The sequence below is a fragment of the Heterocephalus glaber genome, unplaced genomic scaffold, assembly GCF_053883595.1.
Source record: "Heterocephalus glaber isolate CG9 unplaced genomic scaffold, H.glaber_assembly_v1.0 deba00000901, whole genome shotgun sequence".
NCBI classification, from domain to species: Eukaryota; Metazoa; Chordata; class Mammalia; order Rodentia; family Bathyergidae; genus Heterocephalus; species Heterocephalus glaber.
In genome coordinates this window covers 14,039,663-14,052,772 of record NW_028258171.1, presented here as the reverse complement: position 1 = coordinate 14,052,772, position 13,110 = coordinate 14,039,663, and the positions used below count along the sequence as shown (strand labels likewise).

The following is a 13,110-nucleotide window of genomic DNA, read 5'->3' as shown; positions in this document are numbered from 1 at the left end:
CAGCTAGCAATTGCCTTTAGGGCAGCTGCCACTCTCAAAGCAGAGGACAGGTTTCTCCAGTTGCCCTCTGGTGAATCCCCACTCCCATTGATACCAGTGGTGGGTGGCATGTTGACAAGATAGGCAGTTGGGTTCCTTTCAGAGACAGGTCTCTGATTGCGTGGAACTAGCAGAACCTGAGGTGACAACTGAGGGGTCAAGGCCAAGGCTACTCTCTGGTGGATACCCAAAGGTCCCTCAGAAGCAACTGGCTCCCAACAGCCCATCCAGGTAATCAGCAGGAAATCTCCACATCTTGTCCCTATCTGGACTCCTCAGTGAGGTGAAAGGGAAACTGTGTCTGTGATCATCAGATATCCTCTGTCCCAGGGTGATCTGAAATGATGTCTCAGAGCCCTTTCTTAAGCCTCCGTTAAGAGTTGCGCTACAGGTTTGGACTGCTTTCTCTACTACTAGTAAGACCTCTAGACAATTGTACAAAACAAATCTTTGATAGAGTAAAAACTACCTGAATCTTTTCTCTCCCCTAGGCATGGTCTTCATCATTTATGTTTGTAGGGGAGAAAACTGGCTTCTCTGATAGGTTACGGACTTTGGAACTGTGACTGTGGACTTGTAGAGTGCTATATGGTGATTTTTGGATGTTTAACCAGCTTGAGCTTTATTTGGACTTTTTCCTCTTTGCTAGTTAGTTAAAAATTCCCCTTAAACTTTTCTCCAACTCATTGGGAGTTCATTTCAGAATTCCTACCAGTCAGACCACTCCTCCTTCCAGAAAGTCAGACTAAGGCAACTCAAAACAACTGTTTTGTCTTGCACTAGTGAAAATAACAATCAGTAGCTTGCATTTGTGTTTTTATATGCTAAATAGACTATGGGACTATTTCGGCCCTTCTCTTCCTTCATGCACAGGAGTAGGAAGTTGATAAAGAGTTCCTTTACAATGTAGATTGTGGCCCCTATGAGGACCTATGAGTTTCAAATACTTGGTGAATTTAAAATGGACCTTAAAGGAGTAGCCTTGTACTGCTGCTAATAAAAGTTGCCTAAATGACTGGATAGACAACAGAAAGGTCTCAGAGCTTTCTCTGCCCTAGGGCCCAGGGCGGAATCTCTGACTTACCATCTCCGGAGGTGATCTCTTTAGCAGGACAAGTGCCCTAATTTGACTGTTGACTGAACTAGATAGCAGAGGTTTAAATCTCTCAGTTTGCTAGAAATACTTCGTTCTCTAAACATGATTATTATGCCCGAAGTCAATTGTAACTTGCACTTTAAGATTACCTACTGGAATAAGGATATGAGTTACCTGAGAAAGATTAAGACTGAGTGCTGGTAAAGGGTAGATAGTCCAGTCCGGTTTTATTTTCTGATTCTCTCTCCAGAGGGTAGCTACCTACCTTGGAGTGGTGTAAACCTTGGGGGACGCCCTGGGGATGCCCTAGGGGGCACAGGAATCAAGCAGAGACTAATGGGATGCCATATTTGTTTTTCTTCTTTCAAATTGGGACTCTATATCTGAACCTCTTACTCCTTTGGAATATATCAAGGAGCAATTTAGTATTTCTCTACATCCGCCTGAGATGTGCCTACCTCCTAAAGCCAAGTACACAGAGAAAAGTACTATGATGCTACCTCACAATTAGAATTATACTGTAAAAGAGAGGAAATGGTCAAAATAATCTCTTGTTGAGATTTTCTTTACATTAAAAAGTAATGCTTGTGTTCAAATTTAAATGTGGGCCATAGAAAAATGAGGGACACCTTGCCATTGAGGTATTCAGTACCTCTAAGCCTAAGGCTACTCCTCACCCTAACCATTAGGTGCTGAGGGTGGAATTTCTAGGCCAGCCATAATTAACCTCCCTGAGGCTATATCCATCCATAGCTAAGTTGTTGAGGTCCCTCAGAGACACTATCCCTTGAAGGAAGAAAATGGCAAATATGGGACTACCTGCGTTCAGTAATCCTTTTCTCTCAGTAATCTTAGATCAAATGAGACTTAGAAGTTTTCAGATGATCCTGATATGTACATTGAAGTTTTTAGAGGACTTACTTAGACCTATGGACTAGATTAAAAAGATGTAATGTTGCTCTTAAATCAAACACTGATTTCTAATGAGAGACAAGTAGTATTACAAACTGCTACTATATAGAGAGACAGATATTTTAATTTTGGAAGCTCAAAAAGACAGGCAGCCAGGGAAACAACTAGTTTCTACTAGAACACAAGCAATTTCTATGGAAGACCCCCACTGGCCTGCCAATCAGATAGGAGATTAAATAGAAGACATTTTCAGGCATGTATTCTTGAAGGTCTAAGAAACATGAGAAGTAACCCCTTCAATTATTTTATTTATTTATTTAGTTTTTGGTACCGGGGATCGAACTAGGGTCCTTGCGCTTGCGCAGCAGGCAGCGAAACCACTGAGCCAAATCCCTGGCCCAATTATTTTAAATTGTCAACTATCAAGAAAAATAAGACATCCCCACATTCTGATTTGATAAAAGAAAATACTATAGTTTTTCCCAAGTCAGAGTCTTGCAATATATAGATGGTATGCTGTTATGTGTCCCCTCAGAAGAGCTTTCTAGCCAAGAAATCTGCTCTGATGAATTTTCTAACGGACAGGGGTTATAATGTTTCTAGATCTAAGGCACAGCTTTGCAGCCTTGAGGTAAAATATTTAGGCCTTATTATATCTAAGGGAACCCAAACACTGGGGGAAGAAAGAATTAAACCAATTCTTTCTTTCCACAGCCCAAGACTCTAAAATAGCTAAGGACATTCCTAGAAATTACAGGCTTTTGTGGCCTTCAGATAGCAGGATATAGTGAGATTGCGAGACCCCTCTATCAGCTTATAGAGAAACCCAAGAGACAGACACCTGGGGACCTCATTCCCAGACCGAACTCTAGAAGTTCAAACAAGCACTTGCCACAGGACACCGTTTCAGTTTGTATGTTAATAAAAGGTGAGGGCCAGAGATTTAGCTCAGTGGTTCTGCCGCCTGCTCCACAAGCATAAGGCCTGGAGTTCGATCCCCGGTACCAAAAAATAATAATAAAATAAAAGGTGAGACATGGCTTTGGGAGTATTTCTACAACATCAGGGAGCTGCTTGCTCAATAGCCTGTAGGGTATTTCAATCATAAATTAGATATTATAGATTCAGAGTAATTCATTAAAAGGGTAAGCCCTAAACAATATAATTAGAACACTTTCATTCTCTTTTAAGAGGCAAAAAGCAGCCATTTGGGTTCTTTGCTTATTGGTTGATTTTCTGCTTGGCAATGCAGTGGGAGTCAATCATAGCTTTTGTCTCTAGAGACATGTTTTACTAAGGATCGCAGATCGACTCTGGAAAAGCTCCTGATCTTAATTGTCCTTCTACACCTGAGATGGTTAAAATTTAGTTCTTGTGCCATACTTAAAGGCATTCTTCTGTCCCTTCTCCACTGCCCTGCTCCTGAGAAATAATGCACTTTGATTCAAGGTACTTCCCTTTTCTGTGGCTGCTGGATTTCAAGACAAAGCTTCCAGAATGCTAAAACTAGAGAGATTTATGACAAAGTATCAAACTTAAACATAACCTCTATCAATGAAAGAATCTGAGTCAGCAGGTTACAATCACTATTACAGCATCTAAAGAGGCTGCCAACTCCAAGCAGTCATACAAATGGAACCAAGAACAAATGTGCTAGACTTCTTTTATCAGGATGCACCAGACTGACCTTGTAAACAGCTCATAACTGCTCAACTATGTAATACGACTTCTACGTTGGATTCTGAAATCCCCTGGACCTTCTTACCCTCTTTGTTGGAGGCTATTTCTAGTTCCTCCTAGTGCAAACCTTTGTTGGCTATATTCATCAGTCCTGCTGACCTTATTATTTAGCCCATATATTAACTGTTTCTTTGGCTTTGTCTCCTCCAGCCTCAAAGCTACATGGCTACAAGATGACAATGCCTGGAGCCTATTGAGGGCCTTTAGATAGACTCTGTAGAGTAACTGTAACCACTGATCACAACTACAACCCTCTTCAGCTGGAAGTAGCCAGAACAGTCTTCGCCCTTTGCCCCCTCACAGCAGTTAGGGGTCCTTCTTCAGAGGGGGGAATACTGCAGATAGTTAAGTTAATTAGATATCTTGTTGGCAGGTAGACAGGGCCTCCCTTAAGGCGCCAGCCCTCCAGGAGCCAACACAGCTAGGAACCAACATGGAGAACAATTGAGGCATATTCACTGGTCAGCATTATAAAAAGGAAAAGAAGTACTACTTCCCCTAGAGACAGATAGCCGTGACTGATATTCTAAATGGGAAATTCCTTGTATGTGACTTGTCTTCTCATTTGATCCCCATTTAACCAATATAAGCTGGGTGACTGTACTTGTAATCTTATTGGTTGGTCATGGTTTTGTCCCACCTCATGCCCACTTTGCAAATTTCCATTGGGTCTTATAGTTTTGTTCCACTTTATACCCACCTCACCACATGGCTTTGCTGTATAAAACATCTTTGAAAAGTGAGTGGGCAGGCAATCCACTTTCCAGTCCCTCTTCTGTCCCTCTTAGGCACAAGCTTTCTTTCTTCCAATAAATTTTTCCTACTCTTAAAAAAAAAAAAAAAAACCTTAGCCAAAATACTCCTTTTAGTCATAGTGCCCCTAAGATTGAGCATAGTGCCTCACAAAGAACACACACACAATAGATGTGATTTATGGAGACCTAAAGCACCAGATTTTACAGATTTTTTTTCTTTTTCTAAAAAGATTTTCAAGTAATCTAATGGCCAGTCTTTTCCTGAAGCAACTTGTCAGAGCTACCAGACAGAAAAAAACAATTAAAAGAAATGTGTACTTCTGATCTTAACTAAAATGAAATCATTAAACTATATGTGACAAAAAAAACCAAGCAGGGCTAGAGGTGTAGCTCAGTGGTAGAGCACTTGCCTAGCATGTGTAAAGCCTTGGATTGGATCTCTAGTAGTGCAAAAAAACCCCAAACCCCAGGGAAACACATATTCCCCGCATACATATATTCTGGAAAACAGCTGTAGAGAGGGAAGACTTTCTAACCTATGAGGATTTGATAACCAGGTCTATAACTGAACACACAATAGGGAGCTTAATAGGAGAAAATTTATTAAGTGCTGGGGGTAAAACCAAAGCACCAGTGAGATTTGGGAGCTTATATACCTTCGACATAGGCAAGAAAAGATGGGGGTGTAGGCAGCTTAGAATAGTGACTCTGAGGAAAGATAAATGGGCCCTTGAAATAACAGATGATGGACTGTGACAAAGTTTGGGTATGGTGTCTACTTTTACCCTTCTTTGCAAAGTCTGCGAAGTCAACCTTCCATTGTCCATCAAACTCCCTGGGAGAGAAGTAGTGACAAGTGAGCTCCTTTTGGAGGATCTATCTGTAGACAGATAAGGGGAGTTCAGAGAAAGCCATCCCCTGCGCTTGCTGTTTGTCTAGTGCCTTAAACCCAAGGTAACCAATACATCAATGCAACAGACTTTGTGGTGGCATTTCCTTTACTCCTTCAACTTGGCAACATGCCAAGGATACATGTGCTTTTTTTTTTCTGGAATACTGATTTTACCAAGTGATGGGGAAGGGGTATTTTCACTGGCTACTAATTTAAACTATTTTTAAATTAAAATCACCACAGACATATAGAATAAAAAAGACTGTCTCTATCTATCAAAAAAAAAGTTATTATAGGAGTACATAGTAAGAGAAAATGGAACTTCATCTCTACACACAGGACAGACGAGCATTCAGGCTTATTTGGGAGCATCAGACTCTGCTGTAATAAGTACGGATCCTCTGAAACCCAGAGGTTTTATCCAAGAGAAAATTTCATTTGGAATTACTCCTGTTGCCATCATCAAATCCTGATCTCAAAGATCATCCTCTTCGCTGCCCTCACCATGTGCTATGGCTCTCAAGGTTCATGCCCTGAAATTTATTCCCACTGTCAAGTATTAAGGGGTGGAAACTTAATGTGACTGTAGTGTTTAGACGTGGGTCTTTGGGAAGTGATTGGGCTTAGTTCAGCTCATTATCAGGGTGAACCTCCACGACTGAACCCTGAAAAGGGAGGCCAGAAGACAGACATATGGCCGTGTGTGTGTCTGACTCTTGCCACCATCATCACCAGGGGACTCTCCCAGTAAGGCCATCACCAGTTGCAGGCCCTGACTCTGCACTTCCAGGTCAGTGAGCCAAAATAAACCTCTTTTCCTTACAAGTAGTATTGTGTTACTGGCAACAGAAAATGAACTAAGACACCATGATTATGATGCTGGCTGGCCTACAGAACAAACCTTAAACCTGCCTTATCTGCTGACCTTGCTAAGCCTTTGTGGTACTGGGTCTAGATTGCACAGGGCATCCGTACTCACAGTCTTGTTCCACTAGATACCTGTCTGAACAAGTTTCTGATCATCAAGTCCTCACTGTATCTCATTCTCATTCTCACCCCGACCCCCCAAGATGCTGGGAACCAAACCAAGAGCCCACGCCCACCAGACAAGCACTTTACCAATCACGCTCTTAGCTACGCCCATTATACTCCTGAATTTCAGCCCACCTATGTGCTCCTAAAGTCCGTCCTCCTTCAGAGTTTCTAGTTTTATTAATGGTAGACTCTTCTATTTAAAAAGTTACTATGACAGTTAATCAGTAGGATCAATTTCCCAAACTTCTGCTCATTAGCCCAGCATTCCAACCATAATTATCCAACCAAAGCAAGCTGGTCAAGCCGAAATACCCATAACCATGAGATAAGCCATGGTTACAGAAATTATTTCATAAGCCAGGCACAGTGCTGCATGCCTATCATCCCAGTGACTCTGGAGGTGGAGGTGGGAGGACCATGATTTCAAGGCCAGCCTGGGTACACAGGGAGACTCCATCCCAAATCAAAGAATGAATGAATGAAAAATCATAAGTGAAAATCCTTCAGTCAGCATGAGGTGGCAAGTGCCATATATCAAAACACCCTTCAAGATCTCCTCATACCACGCAAAGTTACATGATTTATAAAACTGTATTTGAAGAATTTTTTAAAATGTTCAAAGACCCTGAAGTAAATGCACCCATGAAGGACACAGCCTATAACTATGAGATAAAAGAAAAATTTAATTCTTATAAGAGGGTTGGGAGGGAGGAATGGAAAGGCAGAGCATTATTCAAGTAGTAGTTTCCTGTATCAGTGATTTTTTTCCCCCAGGACCAGGAATTGAACTCAGGACCTTGTGCTTGCCAGGCAGGCCCAGCACCACTGAGCTAAATCCCCAGCCCCATGTCAGTGATTTTTAAATCTCGCTGCAAATCAGTATTGTCTGATTCCATTCAAACTAATTAGATCAGAACTGGTAATGGCAGAACCCAGGAACGGGTATTTTTAAAAAGCTTCTTGGATATACGGAAGATAGTTTCTGAACTCAAGAGTAAGGTGCTGGTGGACATGACTGTGATATTCAGTGGCCTACACCCAACGAACTTTCCAGTAGAGAAGACTCAGGAGCACTGCCATGCCACAGCCCTAGGTGCCAAGGTCCTGACCCAACTGGTGCTGAGCCCTGATGCCCCTGACAGGGCTACCCACGTGATCGTGGCATGGGCTGGCACAGAGAAGGTGCACCAGGCACAGGAGTGCAGGCACTTGTGTGTGGTCAGCCCCGACTGGCTGTGGAGCTGCCTGGAGTGCTGGGACAAGGTGGAGGAACAACTCTTCCCCTTCACTGATGACGACACCTGGGCACACAGGGAGAACAGCCCAGCAGCTTTTCCTGACAGGCAGAATGTGATTCCAACAGCCTTATTCCACCTGACACCCATCCATCCCAAGGCCCAGCCTGGCCCTGAGGTCCAAATCTATGATTCCAACACTGGAAAGCTCATCAGAATGGGTGTGCACGGCCCCGTGCCAGGGTCCCCCAGTTCCCTGTCTGTCCACAGGGAGCCCACCACCTTCAGAGCTGTTCTGCCACATCAGCAGCAGATGTTTGGTGAAGAGCTTCCCAATGCTTGAGATGGAGAGCAGCCTGGCCCTGCCAGAAGAAAGCGCCAGCCCAGTATGTCAGAGACAATGCCGCTGTATACTCTTTGTAAGGAAGACTTAGAGAATATGGACAAAGAGAGGCCACAAAAGGAAGTTGAATGACGAGGATGCTGCCAGTGAGTCCAGCAAGGAGTCCAGCAATGAAGATGGCAGCAGCTCTGAGGCAGACGAGATGGCAGCGGCCCTGGAGGCTGAGCTGAATGACCTTACGTGACTTTGGGCCCACTTCATGTGCCCTGTGCCAGCCCTTGGTCCCCTTTCTCCACAAAGACTTGTATTTTCTAGAGCTCCACATACAGAAACACATTATTTTGCAGAAACAGGTGTTTTTAAGAGGTTTTACTATAGGAAAGTCTACTTTTTAAAGTGACAAAGTGTTATGGGAATTGGTGTGCTATGCCAAAGAGCTCAGCAGAGCCTCACATGTAGTTGAGACTGGATATTTGTGGTTTCTTGTCACATAGTAAGGGTTATTTTCCTTTGGGGGATCCCTTTAAATACCACAGTATATTATTTAGGGTGAAGACTGTGGGAGAGCCAATAAGACTTAAAGAATGATATAGCAAGAACCTGGCATCTTGTCTTGCTTTCTCACAGCTGAAGCTGAAGTTTTGAAGGATTTTTAAATGAAACAGCAATGTACATGTGTACAGAACAGCAAGAGCTACAAACAGCCTACAAGATCCCAGCTGATTCCATGTCCCTCAGAGGATCTGCAGGTGACCTTCGGCCTCCAGCATGGGTCCCTCTGCAACTGGGCTGACAGCGCCCATATCCTCCCACAATGGGGGTTTTGATGAAGGGGGGCTTCCCTTTTCTTGGGTGGCCTTATACTTCTCTGAGAGATCTGCTGTAAAGTTTTTGTATATCTATTTCATATTTGACCCATAAAACATTTTTCTTTCATTTAAAAAAAAAAGCTTCTCGGAACTGGGTGTGACATGCCTGTAATCCCAGCACTCTGGAAGGCTGAGGCAGGAGGATGATCAAATCCCAAACAAGCCCCAGCAACCTAGTGAGACCCTATCTCAAAATAAAAAAATAAATAAAAATAGGGCAAGGGATTTCATTCAGTACAAAGGCCCTGGTTTCATCCCCAGTACTGCAAACATCATAAAACAAAACAAACATATTCCTTGGGTGGTTCTACTTTATTGCCAGCATTAAAAAGCACCACTCTAGACAGGTGTGATGGCACAAACTTGTAATCCCAGCACAGTAGGAGCCTGAGGCAGGAGGATCACAGGTTCGAAACCAGAGTGAGCAACTTAGCAAGACCCAGACTCAAAATATAGAAAGGCTGGTAATGTAGCTCAATGTGAAAGCCCTGAGCATCCCCAGAACTAAAAGACGATCTTGGGCACACAGTGAAAGGAGCAGAGACAAGAGTTGTTCATAATGAGGTTAAATAGATGGATGGGCAGATACCAGATAACCCAGGACCTGGAGATGATGTCAAAGGTTTTAATTCAATCTTCAAAACAATAGGGAATCATAAAAAAAAGTTCTAAGGAAGTGACAATTACTGTGTAAACAGATCTACAGAGTTAAATTTTTGCTAGCATTATGCTATACAAAGAATGCCTGCTCCTGTCAAGTGTGGTACACACCTATAACCCGAGCCTTTAAGAGGCTGAGGTAGAAGGATTGCAAGTTCAAGGCCAGCTTGGATTAGATAGGGAAGGAAACCCTGTCTCCAAAAAAAAAAAAAAAAAAGCAAGCAAAGAAGTCTGATTAGTATTCAAGAAACTTGGAAATAATATTCTTACAGACTGATCACATTTTTCATTAAAAGCATTCACTAAAATCTCTCTACTTGAATCTCATTTATTTTACCAAGGCAAAATTGGAATGTAATTTGGCTTTCCAAGTGGTGCTTCCTATGAGGAAGAAACAGTACTGACTTCATAAGATCATTTGACAGCTTACATGTTTCACTGGAAATCAGAAAATTATATACAGCCCAGATTATTTTTTTATATAGCCCCTATTTATAGTTTTGTCAGCCCAGAAAGCACCCTCCTTGTGGAAATCTCCTATGTGGGAGGGCCACCAATCAACTTTACTCCCCTAGCCAAGGATTTGGAGACATGAGACTGGGCTTATTCATCCCTTCCTGGCGATTCTGACTGGTGGACACATGACCTAAATTGCATCAACACTCAAACCCTGCAGGATTTCAGGGAAGAGAGGTACTTTTGTCATTTTTTCATAAACAGGCTTTTTTTTTTCTCCCTCCACACCTTGGAGAAGAAACAAAGAATAGACTGGGATAAAGTAGAGACCAGAACTCATGAGAGGCAGAGGCAGCTATGAATACAATACTTGTATCTTGTTGGGTCCTGCAACCAACCTAGAACACTACTTTTTCTTTCTGGATTTAGTCTCTGTCTGTCTCTCTCTGTGTCTCTTTCTCTTCCTCTCCCCTTTCTCTTTCCTTGCTTAAGCTAGTCTGAGCTGGTTTTTGTTACTTGCAACCCAAAGGGATCAAATATCAATAACATGAAAAAAGGTATGAACTGGCTTTCAGTCGATAATACTGCATCATTACCCATTGGGTTTTAAGCATTACCTCTCTCTCTCTGATAGAATGTGAAAGATACTTGGTTTTTGGCCCAGTTTCTATCACACACCTCCTTGTGTTTTCTAATTTTCCAGTAATAGAAGAGTATTTCAGTATTTACAATACGAAGAGTGGGGTGTCAGGTGGGGCTGGTCACCAGAAATACAATGGGATCAGAGGATGAGAATTTTCGGCTTCACCTATAGAACCCTGGGAAGGGGAAAAGGGTGGTGGGAGGGAGCTGGAGATTAATCTCGATTAACTCTGGAAAGAAATTTGATGAGCTTCTAGGCTGCTAAACAAGTAAGGGTCCAGAGAGCTGGTGTGTGCTGTCCCCATACACATCTCTTCCTTGTGGTTGTTTATCTGCATCCTTTGTAACATCCTTTTTAGCAAAAGGCTAAAAACACTTTCCTGAATTCTGTGAGCCATACCAGCAAATTAACAGTACTATGGCCATCTGAAGTGAGGCCCAGGGCAGTCTTGAGGGATATGAATATGAAGCCATCAGCCTCTAATTCTGATAGCGTCAGAACTGAATTGAATCATAGGGCATCAACTGGTGTCTGCTGGAGAAATGCCTGGCGTGGGGAAAAACCTCCTCATATTTGATAGAGAAACAGAGTATGTTTTCAACTGTCCCATACAGGAAAGAAGAAAACTTTTATAAAAGAATTTATAAGAATTTATATAAGAATTTATAATTTTGCAGGGATTTAATATATACACAATAAAAGATTAAACGTGAAGTCTAAGAAAACTTCAAACTACAACTTTTAAGATTAGGAGAGAGAAAAATCCAGGTGTACTAAAAACCCTGTGTTCCCAGCACTCAGGCAGGAGGATCACCAAATTGGAGCCCACCCTGGGCAGATCAGCAAGGCCCTGTCTCAAACCAAAAAAGGGCTGAGGATTTAGCTCAGTGCAAAGGCTCTGAGTTCAATCCCTAGTACTGCAAAACAAACAAACGAATGAAGAAAGAGGATGCATTAGGAATCAGGATTCCAAGGTCCTCCTTGTCTTGTGGTACAGTGTTAATCTGGCAAGGCCCTTATTTTCAGTAAACTCGAATTTCTTGACATTGGGAATGCTGCTTATTTCTAAGGTTGCTTACAGTACTGAAATTACTAAATTATTTTCAATATATAATCCCATACTTCTTATTCACATTACTATATGTTAAGGGAAAAAGTGTAAATGCCTTTTTCATATTCTGAGTCTACTTTCAAAACATTAAATTCACAAGCATCACTATCACAGCAAGGGAGCCCTCCAAATCCGTGAACCCCAAATAAAGATACTCAAAGAATGGATTTGGAATAAAGCCAATGGTCTTCTAAAAAGGACAGCTTTATTTTACTAACTTCAAGATATTTTAAACTCTAGAAATTTTAGCTTTTAAAGCATAACCGAATATCCTTGTCCAATTACTAATTTAGTCTCCAGAAAGTTCTATCTTATCAGTTTCCAAAACCAGGAACTATAACAACAGATGAAAAAACAACAACAAAAACCTCTAATATAAACGTTACGCAAGGGAGATGGTGGAGTAAAAAGAATCCCGAATTAGAAACCCAGAAAAAGTATAAAGAATTTTACTCTCAATTTAACTTTCCTCCAAAGAGGAAGATTTCTGATTAAAGTTTTCAAGATTCAAATGAGGTAGCTTTGTGATATTTTGTTCTCTTGGTCACACTTTCTGCCTAGAAACAAAAACTTTAGGAAACAATTCGTGGGAGCACTTCAAAAGTTCTGGCCCCAGGTCTATTCCACACGTGGGGCCATGTGTCGCACAAGCGAACCGCTGACCCCAAAGCTATTCCTCAAGCTGGTGTTACAAATGACTTTACGTGGCACTGCTCCGCCGATAAAGGGTGACTCCAGGTAAGACCGAAGCCCTGGGGCCAGGGGGTCACCCCATCAAACGCTAGGACCCTGACGCAGCCCCTAAGCCCGGGGAAGGAGACTCGTCCAGGCGACCTCCAGGTTGCGCCCAGGGTCCCGGAAGCCTCCGGGGTCGAGGGGCTCCTCCGGGTGGGGCTGCGACGTCGGGCCTGGGGCGCCCGCGGCCGGGGCACAGGGAGGCCTGCGCGTGGCAACGCCGGCAGACTCACCTCGGCGTCGTCCTTGCACTGTGGGAGCGAGGGGAACTCCAGCTTCACGTCCTCCATGGCCCGGCTCGCGAGCGGGCGGGGTGGGCGGGGGAGCTCCCGCCGGCCCGACCCGCGGCGCCGAAAGGAAGGAGGGCCGGGGGAGCGGAGGGCGGAGGGCTCCCAACTAACACTAGCGGGTCAGGGCGCCCCAGCGATTCCAGGGGCGGCGGCGGCTACGGGGAAGAGGAGGGTTGGGCGGCTCGTGCCCGGCCGCCATGCTGCTGGCACCTCTCTCCTTCCCTCCCTCCCCCCCGAGTCTCCGCGCCCCTCAGGCACTCAGGATCCGGCACCAACACCCACCTTACAGCCGTCACCCC

At 43.4% G+C, this 13,110-nt stretch overlaps 1 protein-coding gene across 3 annotated transcripts in view; it reads right to left on the bottom strand.

Moving 5' to 3' along the window:
- Styx (serine/threonine/tyrosine interacting protein) overlaps positions 1 to 13,110 on the bottom strand; it is a 118,661-nt gene extending 105,551 nt beyond the window's left edge. Inside the window, exons 1-2 of one of the 3 annotated variants that reach the window (XM_087207994.1) lie at positions 12,755 to 13,103; positions 4,488 to 4,612 (exon numbers count right to left, since the gene is read on the bottom strand). In XM_087207994.1, the coding sequence (XP_087064120.1) occupies positions 4,488 to 4,517 (30 nt within the window). In that variant the 5' untranslated portion in view covers positions 4,518 to 4,612; positions 12,755 to 13,103. Of the gene's footprint in view, positions 1 to 4,487; positions 4,613 to 12,754 lie in introns of all 3 variants that reach the window. The other 2 variants (XM_004835525.4, XM_087207992.1) reach the window with 2 other exon arrangements.